This window comes from Sciurus vulgaris, assembly GCF_902686455.1.
Source record: "Sciurus vulgaris genome assembly, chromosome: 8".
NCBI classification, from domain to species: domain Eukaryota; kingdom Metazoa; phylum Chordata; class Mammalia; order Rodentia; family Sciuridae; genus Sciurus; species Sciurus vulgaris.
In genome coordinates this window covers 11,917,383-11,933,486 of record NC_136468.1, presented here as the reverse complement: position 1 = coordinate 11,933,486, position 16,104 = coordinate 11,917,383, and the positions used below count along the sequence as shown (strand labels likewise).

At 50.5% G+C, this 16,104-nt stretch overlaps 1 protein-coding gene across 1 annotated transcript; it reads right to left on the bottom strand.

Annotated features, from left to right (window-relative positions):
* Nucleotides 1–4,755: 4,755 nt before the first annotated feature.
* Nucleotides 4,756–10,742, bottom strand: NOBOX (NOBOX oogenesis homeobox; the record flags this gene model as incomplete). The annotated part of the gene is made up of 8 exons (XM_079152651.1): nucleotides 4,756–5,546; nucleotides 6,149–6,450; nucleotides 6,880–7,108; nucleotides 7,294–7,379; nucleotides 7,649–7,749; nucleotides 8,089–8,195; nucleotides 8,574–9,122; nucleotides 10,706–10,742. 8 exons carry the CDS (start codon nucleotides 10,740–10,742, stop codon nucleotides 5,245–5,247), a joined length of 1,713 nt encoding a protein of 570 aa, XP_079008777.1. The 3' UTR covers nucleotides 4,756–5,244.
* Nucleotides 10,743–16,104: the final 5,362 nt, after the last annotated feature.

The following is a 16,104-nucleotide window of genomic DNA, read 5'->3' as shown; positions in this document are numbered from 1 at the left end:
GAGCTTAGATGGAAGTTCTCAATGAGACCCAGGGAGAAAGTTCAGTCTGGGAGAAGGTGGCTGAGAACATTACAGACCATCAGATATCACCATCGAGTTATAAGACCAGCAAGAGAGACTTCAGACTTCATAAGAAGCAGACAGTCTTCTCTGGGAAAAAAGGAAAACAAGGAAGGCAGAGGAAGGGTAGACCCTGCCAGGGGAATCATCCCAGCCAGTTCTTATGGAGATCAACTTATGGGAATGAAAAAAAATCATCTGCTGTTGGAGTCCAAAGACTCATGAAGGCCTTTCTGTCACAACCCGTATTTGTGTCTAACAAGCTTAATGGAGCTTAGAGAGGGAAAGTGATTTGCCTAATGTCACACAGCCAATTAATTATAAACTACAGATGGAAACAACTCAGTGTTCACCCCTGGGATTTAAGCAGGCTGTCCACTGAGTTTGTGATCAGCATAAAAGGTTGAAGGTTACTTGCCATAAGATGCAAAGATTGAACAAACAGAATATTAATAGGCAGGATATTTTGTTGAGAGAGCAAGAGAAGCTTGTGGTCAGGTGTGGAACTGTTAATAAGCAGGTGTTGGTGATAGAAGGGAGCTTGGTCAGGCAACAGACTGGAAACAAGGGTCAAGGTGTGGTTTGCAAAGCATCCATCATCCTTGCACAAAGCAGGGCCTTGACCAGGAGAGGGAGAGGGGGAGTGTGGGTGTGAGACTGGTAGCTGTTTAGATTTGGAGGAGAGGAGCACAAAAGGATCTTTGGAGGAGATGGAATTGGTGCAGAAAGCCTGGGCTTCCTCCCTGAAATAAAATAACACTGATCTTAGCAAATAAAAGAGAAACAAAGATGAAAGAATATTTCCGTTGAGAAATCAAAGAAAATGAATGTATAGACTGTTTTTTAAAAAACATTTGACAGTTGTCCTTTTCTGGACTTTTATTCAGTGATTTATTTTTTGTTGGGGGTGTGCGTGTGTTTTCAGTGCTGGGGACCAAACCCAGGGCCTCACACGTGCTAAGCACATGCCCTGCCACTGAGCTACTTCCCCAGCCCTGATGGTTGGTTGCCCTTCTAATATCACCCTGGGAAGGTTTTCTTAGTTCACTAGCTATGAAGACACACTTGATTTTGCCAATTCTAATCATTAATAGTTATAGGAAATAACAGAAGAATCAAATCCAATTGAATCGCATGCTCTGCACAGGGCAGTAAAGTGAATACCAAGTGGGCCGTTTCAGATGATGGAAGCATTCAGTGCTTGCCGTGGTCGATAGCTCAGAAGAAGAGGCCTGTGGAAATGGAGGACGTGTCCCTAATGGGCCACAAGAATATGGCTTGGGACAAGGTTGCAGCAGTTGAAGGTGCATGTGGGATAGAAGTAGATGCAAGAGGGAGGCCATGAGCAGACCTGAGCAGCGACAGAGTGAAAGGAATGGCCCCCTAGTCTCTGTGTTTGGAAATTTCATCCTCATAAAACTGTGGGAGGAAGGGTGTGCTAGAGGCAGCCTGACTGGGCAGCGAGACGCAGAAACAGAATGTGAAGGCTTTGAACAAAAAAATCAGGTGCGGAGGTCACAGGCCAACCACCTCTGGACCTGCCTTCGTCTCTTACAGTTGAATTTCACATTTTTCTTCCTATACCCAGATAACCACAGGAACTTCAGCTCCACCTGCACAAGGAGAACTGTCTCCCTGTCCCCACGTTTGCTCTGTCTCCATGGCTTTTCTAAATTACAGCATTTCTTAGGCACCTGTCTTGGTTCTCGTCCTTTCTCCTCATTCCCTGAACCTGTCTGCCATGCGACATTGATTCTGACTCCAGTGTTCCGCAAGTCTGTCCCTCTTCTCTCACCCTCTCATCCTGTCCTACCCTAAGCATCTCTCAGTGAGGAAACCAGTCGCCCTGGACTGTGTCCCCGTAGCCCCTCTCTAAGTCCTCCAACCCCACACTCCCTTCCTCTTTCTGAAACACAAACCTGAAGAAGCCACACCCCAAGTTAAAGCAGCCAGTACCTGTGTCCACCCGAGCAAGAGAGCCAGGGCACCGAGGCCTGGCATTCAGGGCCTCTCCCGGTTCCTCACCAGCCTCACCACCCCACCCCCACTGGCCCAGCATCCACCCCTGTATTGTAACTGGTCTCCAATGAGACCTGCAGTTCCACAAAAACTGGGAAGATACTTTAACTTTGTGTTAGGGCCTGGAAATCTCCCCTGAAAGATGGAAGAAAAAAAAAAAAAAAAGTCTGCCTTTATGTCTCAGGACTTTGTTATGAAATTCAAATGAGAAGGTCTTTATAAAAGAACAGTCTGAAGTAAACTACAAATATAACAACCCCAAATCTCCTGAAGCTCTGGACTCAAATAATACCACTTCTGGGTGAATGAAGGCGATGCTTCATTTGCAGAGAATTAGATTCACTCTTAAATAATCAAGAGCATTTAAGACTTGGAACTCACTCAACAAAAGCCAAATTACAGCCTGTTTCCATTCTGTGTTCCATTTATGTAAGTAATGTTTAAATGGACATTTAAAAATAAATTCTAATGGGTAGTCTCATAAAATTTTGTAACTATAATATAAAATATTCAGCCAATAAGAGCAGAAAATAGGAACCAAACCGGCTTTAGAATAAGAAACGATTGTTTTTTTAAGACCAGTGTGAAGCTCGTTTGAAGCGTTCTGGGGCTGGGAGTGAGGCTGGGGGACCACGTGGGTTCTAAGTGCCAGCAAAGAGCCCAGGTCTGCTGGGAGCCGGGCCTGCCAGAAAGCTGGGTAGGTAGCAGCCCACTCTGGGGTGACCTCTCAACTGTGAAGCTATCATGGGTGCAGATGTCCCTAGCCCAGTTTGATAACTAGAGTAGCCAGATATAACAAGTAAAGATACAAGATGCCCACATCCTGCAGAAAAACGCCGATGCAAACAAATTATTTGCTGTTTATCCAAAATTCCAGTTTAACTGAACATCCTGTGTTTTATCTGGAAAACCAAGCTACAACCCGAATAACTTCAATCACTTTAAACCTGATGTTAGTTGACAGGAGGGGACTCTGGGGCATTTTCCAGAAGGAATTCCCATGGGCTTTCTCTCTGTAAACATTTTTAGGGTCAAAAATAAAGTGGTGGTAGATTGCCATCTAGTGGAAAACTTGTGAAGAAAAAATTAGGAGTAAACATTTGTTCTGAGGTTTGCAGGGGGAAGATTCTACTCTGATCAACAACAAAGTCCAGAGGTTGTCCTGTCAGAAGAAGTGGGTGGCGGGGGAGGCAGGAGCAGAGAGAGGCTGAAGTGTGTTTGCCCAGAGGCAGCTGGAGCAGGACCTTCCAGATGCACAAACCGCTGGACCTTTTGAGAGGAGGTTCAGCTGTGAGGGGTGCGGCCTCGTGAATGGATTAATGTTGTCAACATGGAAGTGGGCTGTTAGGAAGGTGAGTTTGGTCCTTCTCTCGCTCTCTGTCAAATGCCATGTGATGCCTCTGCCACACAATAATATACCACAAAGACCCTCACCAAATGCAGCCCCTGAACCTTGGACTTCCCAGTTTCCAGATCCACGACCAAATACATTTCTGTCCATTATAAGCTATCCAGTCTATTGGTGTTCTGTTATAGCAACATAAAATGTACTAAAACAACCAGCAATGGTAATAAGAAAACCCAAGTGGGGACAGGAAAGAACAGGGAAAAGATAAGTTCACTCGCTGAGGCAGACATTATAATATCCATATAACAGAGAAAGCAAAAGCACTTGGTTCTTAGTTCAACCACTATGCTCAAAGAAAGGAAAATAGTCTGGAAATTAAGAGTTGGCCATAAAAGCATAAAGTGGACTTAGGACCCAAACCAGAGTCTCTTATGTGCTTAATTCTATATTTTTTCCAATGAGGACAGGAGAGGGTATCTTGATTTTCAAAGAGATGATTTGTAGAAACTAAAGGAAAAGAAATTTAATGTGAAATTCCTATAGACTTCTGTAACAGATTGTTAAGAGAAAGTTTATCAACATTGTGATATGGTCTATGGTTAATAAACACCAGGCATGATTACACCTGTAATCACAGCAGCTTGGGAGGCTGAGGCAGGATGATCGCAGGTTTGTAGGCACCTTCAACAACTTAGCAAGACCCTCAGAAACTTAGTGAGATCCCATCTCTGCACAAAATTTTAAAAATTAGAAAGGGCTGGATAGGTAGCTCAGTGGTATAGTGCAAAGTGCCCCTGGGTTCAGTCCCCGGTACCAAAGTAATAACTACCAACAACAATAGGTGTTCCCAAAATATAGGCCACACCAAACTCATCTCATTTGTTACTTAATTTAGGTTTCCAAGAATGTTATTATCTGATTGCTGTACGGAAAATGTGCTTTGACTTTATTCGACCATAGAATGCCGTATTTCTCCCCTCCCCCCAAAAGAAAAAAAAAAAAAAAACAACCTTTGTGGGGAAGTAGCGTAAGATGGCTTTGGAAGACAGCAGAGTTGAGGAGAGCCTGCCGTCCCTCTGGCAGGCTTCTGTGTCCAGCTGAGTCCCGTCCTGCGCAGGACAGGGCTGCCTCCTTGCAGTTCTTGTGTGCTTTTTTGGCTCCCCCTCACTCTTTCTTCTTATCCGCCCCCCTGAAAAGCGCTTTGGGGAAATAGATCACAATGTGCAATACCGGAGACTTGGCTCTGAACGCCCTCGGGCTTCTCTTGCAGTGCTGGCTCTACAGGACTCAAGTTCTCGGGACAAACCCAGACTCAGGTTCGGATCTGGGTTTGTGAATAGAATGTGGTTTAATGGCAGGACTGAAGGAGGAGCTCAAGATGCCCACTTCCTCCTTGAGTGGAGCCCGGGACAACACACCTTCGTGCCCGCTGGAGACCCTCCCCCTCCCTGTTACATCCAACAACTAGTCAGTGGTAGAAACGGAGCTCCTCGCAGGTTGAGTGGCAAGACAACCATCAGAGAACACAAGGTAGACTGGTTTATTGCTCACAGTGTCTGGCAGTGAAAGGAAACCACGTAAGTGACACAACATTCAGAAGTAGCCTGGGCTCCCCTTTCTCCAGGACCATCATGGAGAGGCGTGGGGGAAGGGCCCTCTTCCTTCTCCAGTGCCCAGCAAGACAAGCGCACTGGGGAGATACCAGACTCCCTCCCAATCCAGGGTCTTTCCCAACCCTTCCATCGGTGTCCTCTGTGCAGGTGCCCCAATCCTGTCCCCCCCACTCCCAAGACCCTTTCTCTGCTCCTTGACTCTGACTAGGCGACACAGCCATTCCTGTCTTCTTCTCTGACCTCCTCCAATGCCATGGGCGGCTCCAGGGACGAGGCGGGCTGCTTTTCTTGGGCCTTGCTGAGTGAGGGCCCAGTTCCTGGTCTGACCCCTTCTGGCGGCAGGACAAGGCCTGGCGAAGGCTGCCTGCTCATTGCCTGAGCACTGGCAGTTGCAAACAGATCAGGAAAGTAGCCATCTGCTCCTGTGGGAAGCCCCAGAGTCTGTGGGTAGAGTGGACCAGGGAAGGGCAGTTCTGGCAAACAGAGGTCACTCCAGGGCACTGCACCTGGTGGGGGCGGGGTCGAAGGATAGAGGAATTACTGGACAAGATAAAGAGTAGCAAACATCATCCGGTACTGGAAGGGATTCCCTTTCCCCATCCACAGCCCCACAGCTTAGGCCCCCAGTGCAAATCTTGGTGAAAAACCAGCACCCAGCTCTCCCCACTGGACCAGGGAGGCTCCCGGGCTACAGGTCCAGCAGTTGGTGACCGTGGGTCAGGTCAAGTGCTGTCCCTTGCAGTCAGCAAGGAGAGTGGGGCCACCTGGATGTGACTTCCATCCCCTTCCCTAGAATTCAGTCTCAATCAGTGGATGCTTCTGGGACTTCTGAGGTCCAGGTGGCCCAGTGACATGCTGACATTGGCTGCCATCTACTCTATGCCAAGTGTCTTCACTCATTGTTTCTAATCCTCCCGAGTCCTTCAATGACACGTGTCCTCATGTTCAAGTCCAGGACACTGAGACTAAGAAAACTGTAACTAGCTAAGCTGGACTAAGCAAGGGGAGGCAGAAGGCTCACCCTGCCTCAGTCTGCCCTGCAGATAATAAGGCTGCCCGCGCACCTTCCTCCATTGTAACGGGATCAACCTGTCCAGCCCCAACTCACCCATGTTCCCAGCAGGTGGCTGCAGTAGAATCTGCCCTGATGGAGGGCCAGGGTAGTAGCCCTGTGACACGCCCCCACTGGGGCCACAGGGAAACATAAAGAGAGGGTCTTCTGGTGGAGGGAAGGTCAGTGGGCTGGGCATGGGGAAGGGGAAGGGAGGCAGATAGGAGAACTGGGGCTGAGGGGCCTGGAAAAGTGGAGTTTGAGGCGCTTGGGAGAACTGGAAGGGCCCCGGCTGGCTGCTCTGCGGGTGATCCTGGGCTTCCAGGTCTTCCAGATACGAGCACATGGGTGGTGAGACGCTGGGGGACAGAGGACTGCCGAGTGAGGTCCAGAGGCGGCCTGGTTCTTAGGGCACCACAGGCAAGGCCTGCCACTCCTCCCCCCACCCTTGCTGCTCCTTTTTCCTCCCCTCGCTCCGACCTGCCCTCTTTCTTTCTGCACTGTTGCTACAACATCCTAGATCATTCCTATTCCGAATCCTCTGTTTTTAAATACAGATTTCTTAGTTGTCAATGGACCTTTATTTTGTTTATATGCGGTGCTGAGAATGGAACCCAGTGCCTCACGTGCCGGCGAGCGCTCACCACTGAGCCCCAGCCCGCCCCACTCCGCCTCCTAGTTCCCCTCACAGGTACCTTCCTTGCTCCTCTCCCTCCCCTCCCAGAGCCTGCTTCCTCCTCCCATCCCTCCCATGATGCAGCAGGTCTCTCCCCTCTTAGCTCCCGTACCTTGTCCCCCAGGACCCGTAGGGACCATCCTTGTGGCTGCTCTCACTACCAGGAACATCGGCCAGCAGAGGCATCAGTTGGGGGGTGTGGGCAGGGCCCAGGGGAAAAGGAAAGTTGGTTCTTCGAACAGGTGGGGGGCTGAAGAGTGGTGGGGTCACCATCCTCTGCGTACCCTCGCTCTGTTGGGTGGGTGCCAGAGTCTGGTCGGACATCATCAGCATAGGGGGCTCTAGGAACAGAGGTCAAGGGTGGGCTCTAAGAAGACAGGGCGGCAGGCCTGGGATTGGGCAATGAAGGACCTGAATGGGCCCCTCTGGCTTTGCCCCATCCCCATTTCTCAGACAAGAACCCCGTTTTCATTATCTTCTTAGCCGTCACCCCCCTCCCCTGGAACCCCCTGAAGGGGGAACTCACCTGGTAAGGTATCCAGAGTGGGCTCTGGAGGGAAGGTGCCAGACTCTCTGTCCACGGCCATGGGAGGTGGGGGCTCCTCTGTAGAGCTGAAGGCAGGGAAAAGGGAAGACTCGCTCTGGTGGTCTCAGGATCTAGACCAGCCCCTCTGGGCACAGAGAGGGACACCAGATCCCCAAACCCTCCTCCTGTGAGGCCCTGGCAGCCCCCAGCCCCATCCCAGTCTCATACTCTACACATCAGTCAGCCACCCAGGACCCACACCCAGCTTCCACCACTCCCTCCTTGGGGATCCCAGGACCCCAGCTTGGCCTCCATTTCCACCTACTGGCAGGTCCAGGATGAAGGGGCGCCTTACCTGCACTGGCTGCTGGCAGCGGCTGCGGGACTGCCCTTGTTTTCTTTCCCATTCAACTTCTCAACTTTTCGCCACTTTGCCCTGCGATTCTGGAACCACACCTGTGGGGCAGAGACGCTGGGAGAACTTGAGAAGGGGAGGGGAGACCAGAGTCCTGGCTGTCACACACAGGGCGCTGCGGCACGAGAGGAGCGCTCAGGGCCTCGCTTTGCTTCAGAAGCCTCTCTGTCCGCTTGGCTGGACAACAAGGCCTCTGTACCACTTTCCTCTTCTGACAGCTCATGGCACTAGCCCTGTGTCAGCTGGTGGAGAAGGGCCACAACCGAGACCCAGCTGCAGCCCCATGCACGCTGAGGCTGAGAACGAGCCCAAGCCTCGGGGATCCAGTGGGTAGCTCCTCAGCCACCTCCCACCCCAGCCAGTTGACCAGTCCCCTTTACCATGATGCGCTGGGGAGTGACCCCCACTGTCTGGGCTATCTCCTGGCGCTTGTCGCTGTCAGGGTAGTGGTCTTCTTGGAACATCCGCTCTAGCTCCTCCAGCTGGTCTGCAAGAAGAAACCAGCAGGAGGAAGTCGGTCACAGCGACACGGCAAGAGAGGAGGAAAGATGCCCACCAGGTGTCTAGCAGATAGGCCCACTGCCCCCCCACCCCAAGGGCCTTGCAGCTAAGTTCTCCAGCGGGCCCAGCATTCTCTCTTGGATCATGGCTGAGACCTGTGTGGGGTTTCTTTCTGGTCCCAAGCTAGTTTTCTGCTGAGACAACCTAGCCTTCTCTTTGGGGTCAAAGGCTCTGCCCTGGGGTTAAGAGTGATCCCAGATAAAGTGATATACGAACTAATCACACCCCTCTGGTCTCCGGGGCCACATTCTTCTACAGGGTGACGCCAGATCTCTCCGGTTTCCTCTCAGCTTCAGGGGTTTACCTGAGCGGTAAAGGGTTCGAGTCTTTTTCCGGACTTGGCAGGTCACTTCTGGGGGCCCCTTCTTCTGGTCTGTGTTTCGGCTGTTCTGGGTCAATGTGCTGAGGAGGTTGGCCAGGTGGCAGGGGCCCCGGCCTGACCCACAAGGCACGGGGTTGTGAGTGGCACAGGCTGATTTCGTGACACTGGGAGGTGATCTGGAGGCCAGATCCATGGCATTGGGCTTTTTGTGTTTGCCAGGGCCTGGAGAAGCAGGTCTCTTTAGTGTCTTTGCCTGTCGTGCTAGGAGGGAGGAGCCTTCCCCCTGAGGCTGGGGTCTGCTGGTGGCCAGTGTTCTGTCTTTGTGGATGGCCCTGGAGCTGGGTGGCTGGCACGTTTGCCTGGCATCAGCACGACTTGGTTCCCCAGTGGCCTCTGGAGGTGGCGTCCCTCCTGAGATGGCACTGGGGGCTGGGAGCTCCTCATTCGGGGTATCCTGAGTGTGGGGGGCTGAACCCCGCAGCAGTTCCTCCTCCAGATCAACCACCTGGGACTGGCCTCCACCTTCCTGGCCTGTGGGAGAAGCAGCAGCAAGCGCCCTCAGCACCAGGTCAGAGCAGGAGTCTGGGCTCCAAGCACATGCTTCTTCCTGCTCCACAGTGACCCCTTTTCATCTGCCTACCTATCACATGAGGTCCTAATTCCAGACTTCCCTTCTTAACTTGATGGTTGTGAAGATTAAATTAGATAATCCCCCTGCTTTGGAAAATGTAAATAAATGTATACACTCTAAAGAGGGCCTTGGCCCTTGCTAGGAGAACAATACTAGGATGCTTCCTCCCCATTTCCCCGCCCCCAGATACCACAAGATTGAAGGACAGGCATCTGTTCAGGTATTTCCAAGGGACAACTGTTGGGAGTGAGAGCGGACTAGGAAGACAGAAACAGATGGATTAGAATTCTGCTTCTCCTGAGACTGGAGCCCAGAAGTGACTGCTGCAGAAGTGACAAGGCAGGGTTAGATGCTCAGGCAGGGAGGTGGAGGGAGGTAGCAGGAAGATAGGCAGGCACCCTCCCCGCCAGCCATTCTCAACCCAATGCAACTCCACTTTCTCCAGCGTTCCCATTTCCTGTCCCCCTTCAGCCAGGCCAACCCTCCCTTTACAGGGGAGAGAAAAGGAGCCCATTTGGAACTAACACATCCTTTAAGCTTGTCTTCCTTTCTTCGAGCTGATAGATTCATCCAGAGCTTACCATGATCCAGGCATGGTGCCGAGTTAGCACCTTTCAAAGCTTGATACGGTATGCATTGAACCCCTGTGAGAAAGGCACTTCTCCCAGATGAAGAAATGAGGATTAGAAAGTTGACTAACTGGCCCAAGATCAAACAGCACAAGGGGCACAAGTTCTTCCCAGGGTCACCCTGCGCTCCCCTGCACATCCGGACTTACTCATAACCAGGGCTTACTCATAACCACAGAACCTTGGTCCAGGGACCTGCTGTATCATTTCCAATGAAATTGCAAAAGTTTGTAAATGAATGATAACTAGAGACTAAGGGCCATTGTTATTTGAATGGAATTGCATCCATCTTAAGTGCTTAAGAAATTATTTTCTAACAGTATGCAAAGCAGAAGGGCACACCTGGCTCAGGTGCTTTATCAGGTTGTGTCCTGGGATATAACAGGCAGGAGCTAGTCTGAAGCTGATGTAGAGGGTGCGCAGCCTCCAGGGGCAAAGGGCCAAGGTTGGATGGAGATATGGGAAAGGAGGTGCAAATTAGCTTTGGGCGTTTTGGTAGCACTTGTAGTAAACCTGTACAGATACAGAGTAGGTGCTCAATAAACATGAGTCTCCCTCCTTTTTTTTTTTGTCCCAGGGGTTGAACCTAGGAGCGCTTAGCCACTTAGCCACTTGGGTGCCTTGCTGGAGTGATTTGCCCTAGTAAGAAGGGTGACAGGCATCACCCCGGCCATGCGCCTTCTTCCGGGTGCAATGGGAGATCTGAACCCCAACTCAGGGAAGTGTGCGGTCACCTCCCTGCCCCACTACAGCGCACCGGCCTACCCAAACTTTTAGGTGGCCTAACGCCTGAAGCGGCCAGAGGACTCCTGGTCCCCGCAAGCCCCCCAAGCCCGAACCCCTTGCGCGCTCACCCGGCGGCTCCTTGCGGGGATCTTCCGTGGGCTCCATGGCTGGACTCCCGCGCCGCAGCCGGCCGGGGCTGCACAGGCGCGGCTTAATGAAGCCTCGCCGGCGGGCAGGTGTGCAGAGCCAGCACGGGCCCGGCCTGGGAGCGCAGCCCGAGCGCGCCCCCTCACCCCCACCCCCAGGGCGAGGCCCACCCGGGAGGCTCTGCGCCCTGGAGGCCGCAGGGACTGGGAACTCGGAGCTGTAGCCCGCGCTCCCCTCCCCCACAGCCCAGGGGGCCGGGGAGCCCAGGTGCAGGTGTCGGCCCCTCCCCTCTGCCCAAAGCTGGGGCTGGAGGGGAGGAGAGGGGCAAGACTGCAAAGCCACTGGGGGTCCAAGCGCCCGGGGCTCCCCCACGCCCTGGGCACACTGGGTAGTGATTGTGATTTCCTCCTGAACCCCTTCAGTGGGGTGGTGGAAGATGACTTCTGGAACCATCAAGGGATCCCCAAATGTGTACTTGTCCTTCTGCGCCTGCCTGGTCACTGGGCTCTCTCTCAACCTCAGGATGATGGAGTCCGACACTCCTAGAGTGAAGGCCCTTCGTGTCCAGAGCTGTGCTCAGACGATGAAGAAAGAAGCTCAAAGAACTTGGGATGGCAGGTAAAATGTCTGAGGTAACAACCCGGATGGAGCACGCTGCACAGCGCAGACGAGGCCCGCCAGTCAAAGGGACCCGTTCCACATTATTGTCACGTTTCCACCCATCGGTATCTCGGTTTTATTCTGAGAAGGAATTCTCTTGGCAGTCTCACAGGGGAGGATCTTTATGATTCCTAGCTCATGGAATGTTTTATATTCTCTTTATTAAAAAAAAATCAAAATGTAAAATTCTTATTGCCCCTGCCTTCTGCCCCTGAGTGGGGAAGTGGGGCAGAGGGAGGGGTAGGGCGGCTGGACCTGTTGAAACAGGTGCTTGGAGCAGGGCGTGGGGCGTTGAGCTCTGGTCAGGAGTCAGGTGTTTTGCTTTTAGGCTTTAAAAGACTCTGGACACCAGGTGCTTTCATGCTACCATCAGTTATTGGTACATTTTCCTGTGTCTTCAATGGCTTTGAGAGTCTTGGGACCTCAGAGGGTCATGAGATCTTTGTTCTTTCTGAAACATAAAAATGTAAACTAACTCCATAGCAGTATGATCAAAACTTTGGGCATCTGACATTTCATTTCTACTCCTTCCATAACACAGATATCCTAAGGTTAAGATGGACTTTAGACAGAGCGCCCAGTTTCTCTGCAGGAAACGAAGGATTCTAGGTCATTCAAGCAAGGAATGGGCTCAGTGCAGTTGCTTTCTATGTGGAAAAGCAGCACTAGTTGGTGGTGACATGGTTTTAAGTGGAACACAAAAGTTCACCTGATTAAACACTTATAGGACAACTCATGTATGCCAGGCACCGTGGGCAAGTCATGTTCTTGCCCAGAAGCTTCCGGGTGGATAGAAGATTGGAGCAATAACACAAGGGTCATGCCAATACTGTGTGCTCAGTGGTGAGTTAGAGGTGCGTGTGAGCTCCTGCGGAGCTGAGGAACGGGAAACTCAGCTGGACTGGGGCAGGGGCTTCTTGGAGAGAGTGGCCCCTGAGCCATGAGTCTCACAGCTTACCGTGTCGAGTCCTACCTACAACCCCACAGTGGCCTTCACCGCCTGGATAAAGACCTAGAGCCTTCCAAGGGCTGGTCTTTCCTCTGAAGTCTCAGCTTCCAGTGTCCCTACCCAGGTATCCCAGGGGTTTCTGTCTCTTTTGACCTAATGTTTTCTCAGAATATTCTTAAAACCCCCTGAATCATGATTTCTTAGGGAATTTATATAAAATGTGGCCTCCAGGTCCCAATCCCCAGAAATTCTTACTTGGCAGGCCCATGGAGGGACCCAGAAGCATCCATTTTAATAGCTTCTCAGGTGATTTGTATACGTATCAGAGTTTGAGTCATTCTTAGACTTTTCAAAAACAAATTCCACTAAAGTCATCCTGTGGAGGTGAGTGAGGGCAGCAGATGGTGGGTACTCTATGGGAAGGTAATGACCTTTAGTCCTTTACTGAGGTGTCTGCTGCAATGAGAAGCAGGACACAATTAATTTCTTAATAGAGTGTCCTGTCACATTAAATTCAAAATAAATCACCCTTCTCTCAACATCATTTATGTTGTATTTTCTCTTGCTGCCTGGCTGCCCTCTGCCAGGGTACAGGTCAGAAAAGCAAAGGCTCAAGTCACCTATTGACTGGATGACACCTTTATACACACTTTGAAAGATGCAGGGTCTGATAGTGCCAAAGGCTTTGTACAGGGACTCAAGGAATTTGAACATATTGGCATTTTTGCAAACACACATTGAATTTGTGGGGCGTGGACTGTGAAGTTAGAAAATCTTTGGCTTTCTTGCTTGCTTGCTTTCTCAGTCTTGGTCTTCTTGGCTTCTTGTTGTATGCCTTTTTCCCCCATCCAAAATGTATTTTGTTTTGTGAAGAATATGCAATGGCTGTAAATGAAGTCCATCTCAGAGGTCCCTGGGTGTGGGAGAATGTCTTGATGTGCTTTGTTGGGGAGGTATTGTGTGGCCGACCAGGCCTTTAAGTCATAATTTGAATGCATCAGTGGCAAGGGAGTGAGGTCTGTCATGGAGGTAAAAACACTGGTGCAGAAGAAAGCTGCCCTATCATATGCAAAACAACAGGTATTGTTATGGGCCTGGAAGGGATTTGTTTCTAAGTCCTCTTGACTACCTTTTGGCTTCATGATCTTCTGACTAGTTGATATTCTTGACTTAGAAAAAAGGCAAGCTTGTTCTATTTTATTCTAGCCTACTCTATTTTGGGGTTTCTTAGTTTTCCGAGCTGAACCACAGACCACCAGCACCCACTTAGGAAGAGCCCTGTCTCCCAGCATCCTTTTCTTCTCATGGATATGAGAATGATGGAGCAAAAGGAGCGCTCTCTGATGCTGCCCCCAAGTAGTTTTTTGTTTATTCATTTCAGCTTGTTGGCCATAAGATTAGGTTAAGCGCTCTTGTCCTTCCTCTCTCTTTTTGAAGAAGGTGCCTGATGGAGAACATTTTTCGAAGCAGAAGCACAAGGTGATTTGTTCTTATTCTATGGGACACACCCAAGTTAGGCAGCAACAGGTCACTGGGAGACCTGGGAGCAGAGAGGCTAGAATACATGGTGAAAGGCAGGCAGAAATCAGCCCAGGCCCTGGCCAGGGAGATCAGAGGCACAGCAGATGTGGGAGGCAAGGACCCAGGCGGCAACCAGGAAGAGAAGTTGTCCAAGGGAGGGAGGTACGCCTGAGCCGAGCAGGGTATGTCAGAGACCAAGGCCAACCGTGCCAAAGGGCCAGGCGATCAGACAGGCACTGGGGACCCCTGGTGCCAATGTCCAGGTCAGACAGCAGGAGCCTCCCAAGCCTCTGCCCAGGGCCTGCCTTTGGGAACCTCGGGAAAGGACGGTTTGAGGTTGCTAGGGGAGGGAATTGAGAACACCTGGCTCCAGTGGAAACTGCCCTGGCAGGGCGAGGGCAGGTTCTGGCGTGAATCAGTGTAATAACTTTTACTGCCCTTGCCCCACGCAGTAAGACTGGATGCCTCTAAGGATGGTGGCCGCGTGGAACACGTAGCGTCTGCCGCTGTGGTTTATAGGGAATCCCATTGCTTGGGGTTGGTGCTTCAGAAAATGCTTTCCCTTCTGTTCGGTCCGCGCCTCCCCAGGGACTGTTCAGAGGCGCTTTCTTCCTTCTGTTCCCCGGGTCTTCTCCAGGACTGCAAAGCTGTGGTGCCAACTGCAGTGTGGCCCTTGAGTGCCCCTCAAAATCTGGCCCCAACCTCCACTCGGGCTTGCTGATGGTGACTGCCCTTCTCTGTCCCTCTAGCCTCCACACAGCCTCTTGTTCTGAACTCTGAGTCCTCTCAGCGTGGCCTGTGCCTCCTCACACAGTCGTTTTGCCGCCTTGAACATCTTTCCTACTCTTCTATTTCTGTCAAAGTCTTATTCACACCTCGAAGCCCAACCCAAGTATTCTCTTTCCTGGGAAACCTATGTCAGCCATCCACAGCTCGAACTGCTCCCTTCCCCGGCCCTGGGCTCGCTTTATATCACATCACTTAGCAGGGGGCGACCTGATGAGGAGTCTGCGTGTTCTGCAGCATCCATGTCTGCATGCCAGCCATTTTCTCCTCCCTGTACAAGTAGCAACTCACTGGAGTCTCATAACAGCTCTTTTAAGTTCTACCGTTGGCCCCATTTCATTGAAGGAGACACGGTGGCAGAGAGAGTTGAAATATTTTTGCCAGGCCACAAGCCACCCAATGTTTGAACCCTGTTATTCTGCTTCCGGCCTGCCCTCCCAGCAACTCTTCATTTGATCAGCTCGACCATGGTGCTGGCCACAGTGCCTTGCACATGAGGGACTGATGGCTGTTCATTGACCAGCAGTTGGTCCCTGCTGCCAGGAGTTACGGAGCAGGGAAGGAGGTGGCTATGGCTCCCAAAGGTGGTGACAGTGGGGGGACTCTCCACCCAGGAGATAAAGTTGCATGGAACTAAATGCACCTGCGTGCACATGAGGGCAGCCTATGGTCACCTGGTGTGATGTTGTCAGAGTCACTGTAGATGTTATCCTGGGGGAAGCCAGGGAAAGGGTATATGGGAGCTCTCTGCTTTAATTCTTACTGTTCTTGGTATTTCTATAGATCTGAATCTATAAAAAGTGGAAAAAATGGATCCCCCTGTTTTGACCACAAGTTCAATTCTTTTAGATTTGGTTATATTTAATTCATGAAATTAAATTAATTACTGTATTTTGTATGTACAGGCATTTCTAACCTGATGTCGACAGTAGTTTTTGAAGAAAAAATTAAATTATAGCTATTCCTTTAATGGGGTGGATAGGCAAGCAGAGGGATTTATACTTAATTTGTTGTAAAAGTAAGATAATAATAGGAATGCAAATGTGTTAGGAAAATAGTGGTGAATACAGAATGATTAGAAATGGAAAAAAATGGCATTTGTCCTCAAAGTATCACTTTGTCACTTACCATTTGGTGCATCTCATCTTAGTGTTTGTACGGTTATTTTTGCTTTGTATGTGCTTGTGATTGCAATTTTACTCCGTGTGCACCCCAAAAAGGTCCTGTGAAGACAGTTCTGTATTGTTTTCTTCAGAAAACAGTCTTCAGAATTTATAGGATGATAGCACTGTAAGTCAGCTGTTCACCAAGTGCTGGGAGAAAAATAAACTTACAATTTAAATACCTACATTTTTATTAAAAACTGAAAGGGAAAATTTATAATGAAGCTGCTAATTATTTTTCTCATACAGGCTTCCCCCCTCTCTTCCAGCAGGTTATTGGTCTAGGTTGGTTTTTTGTTTG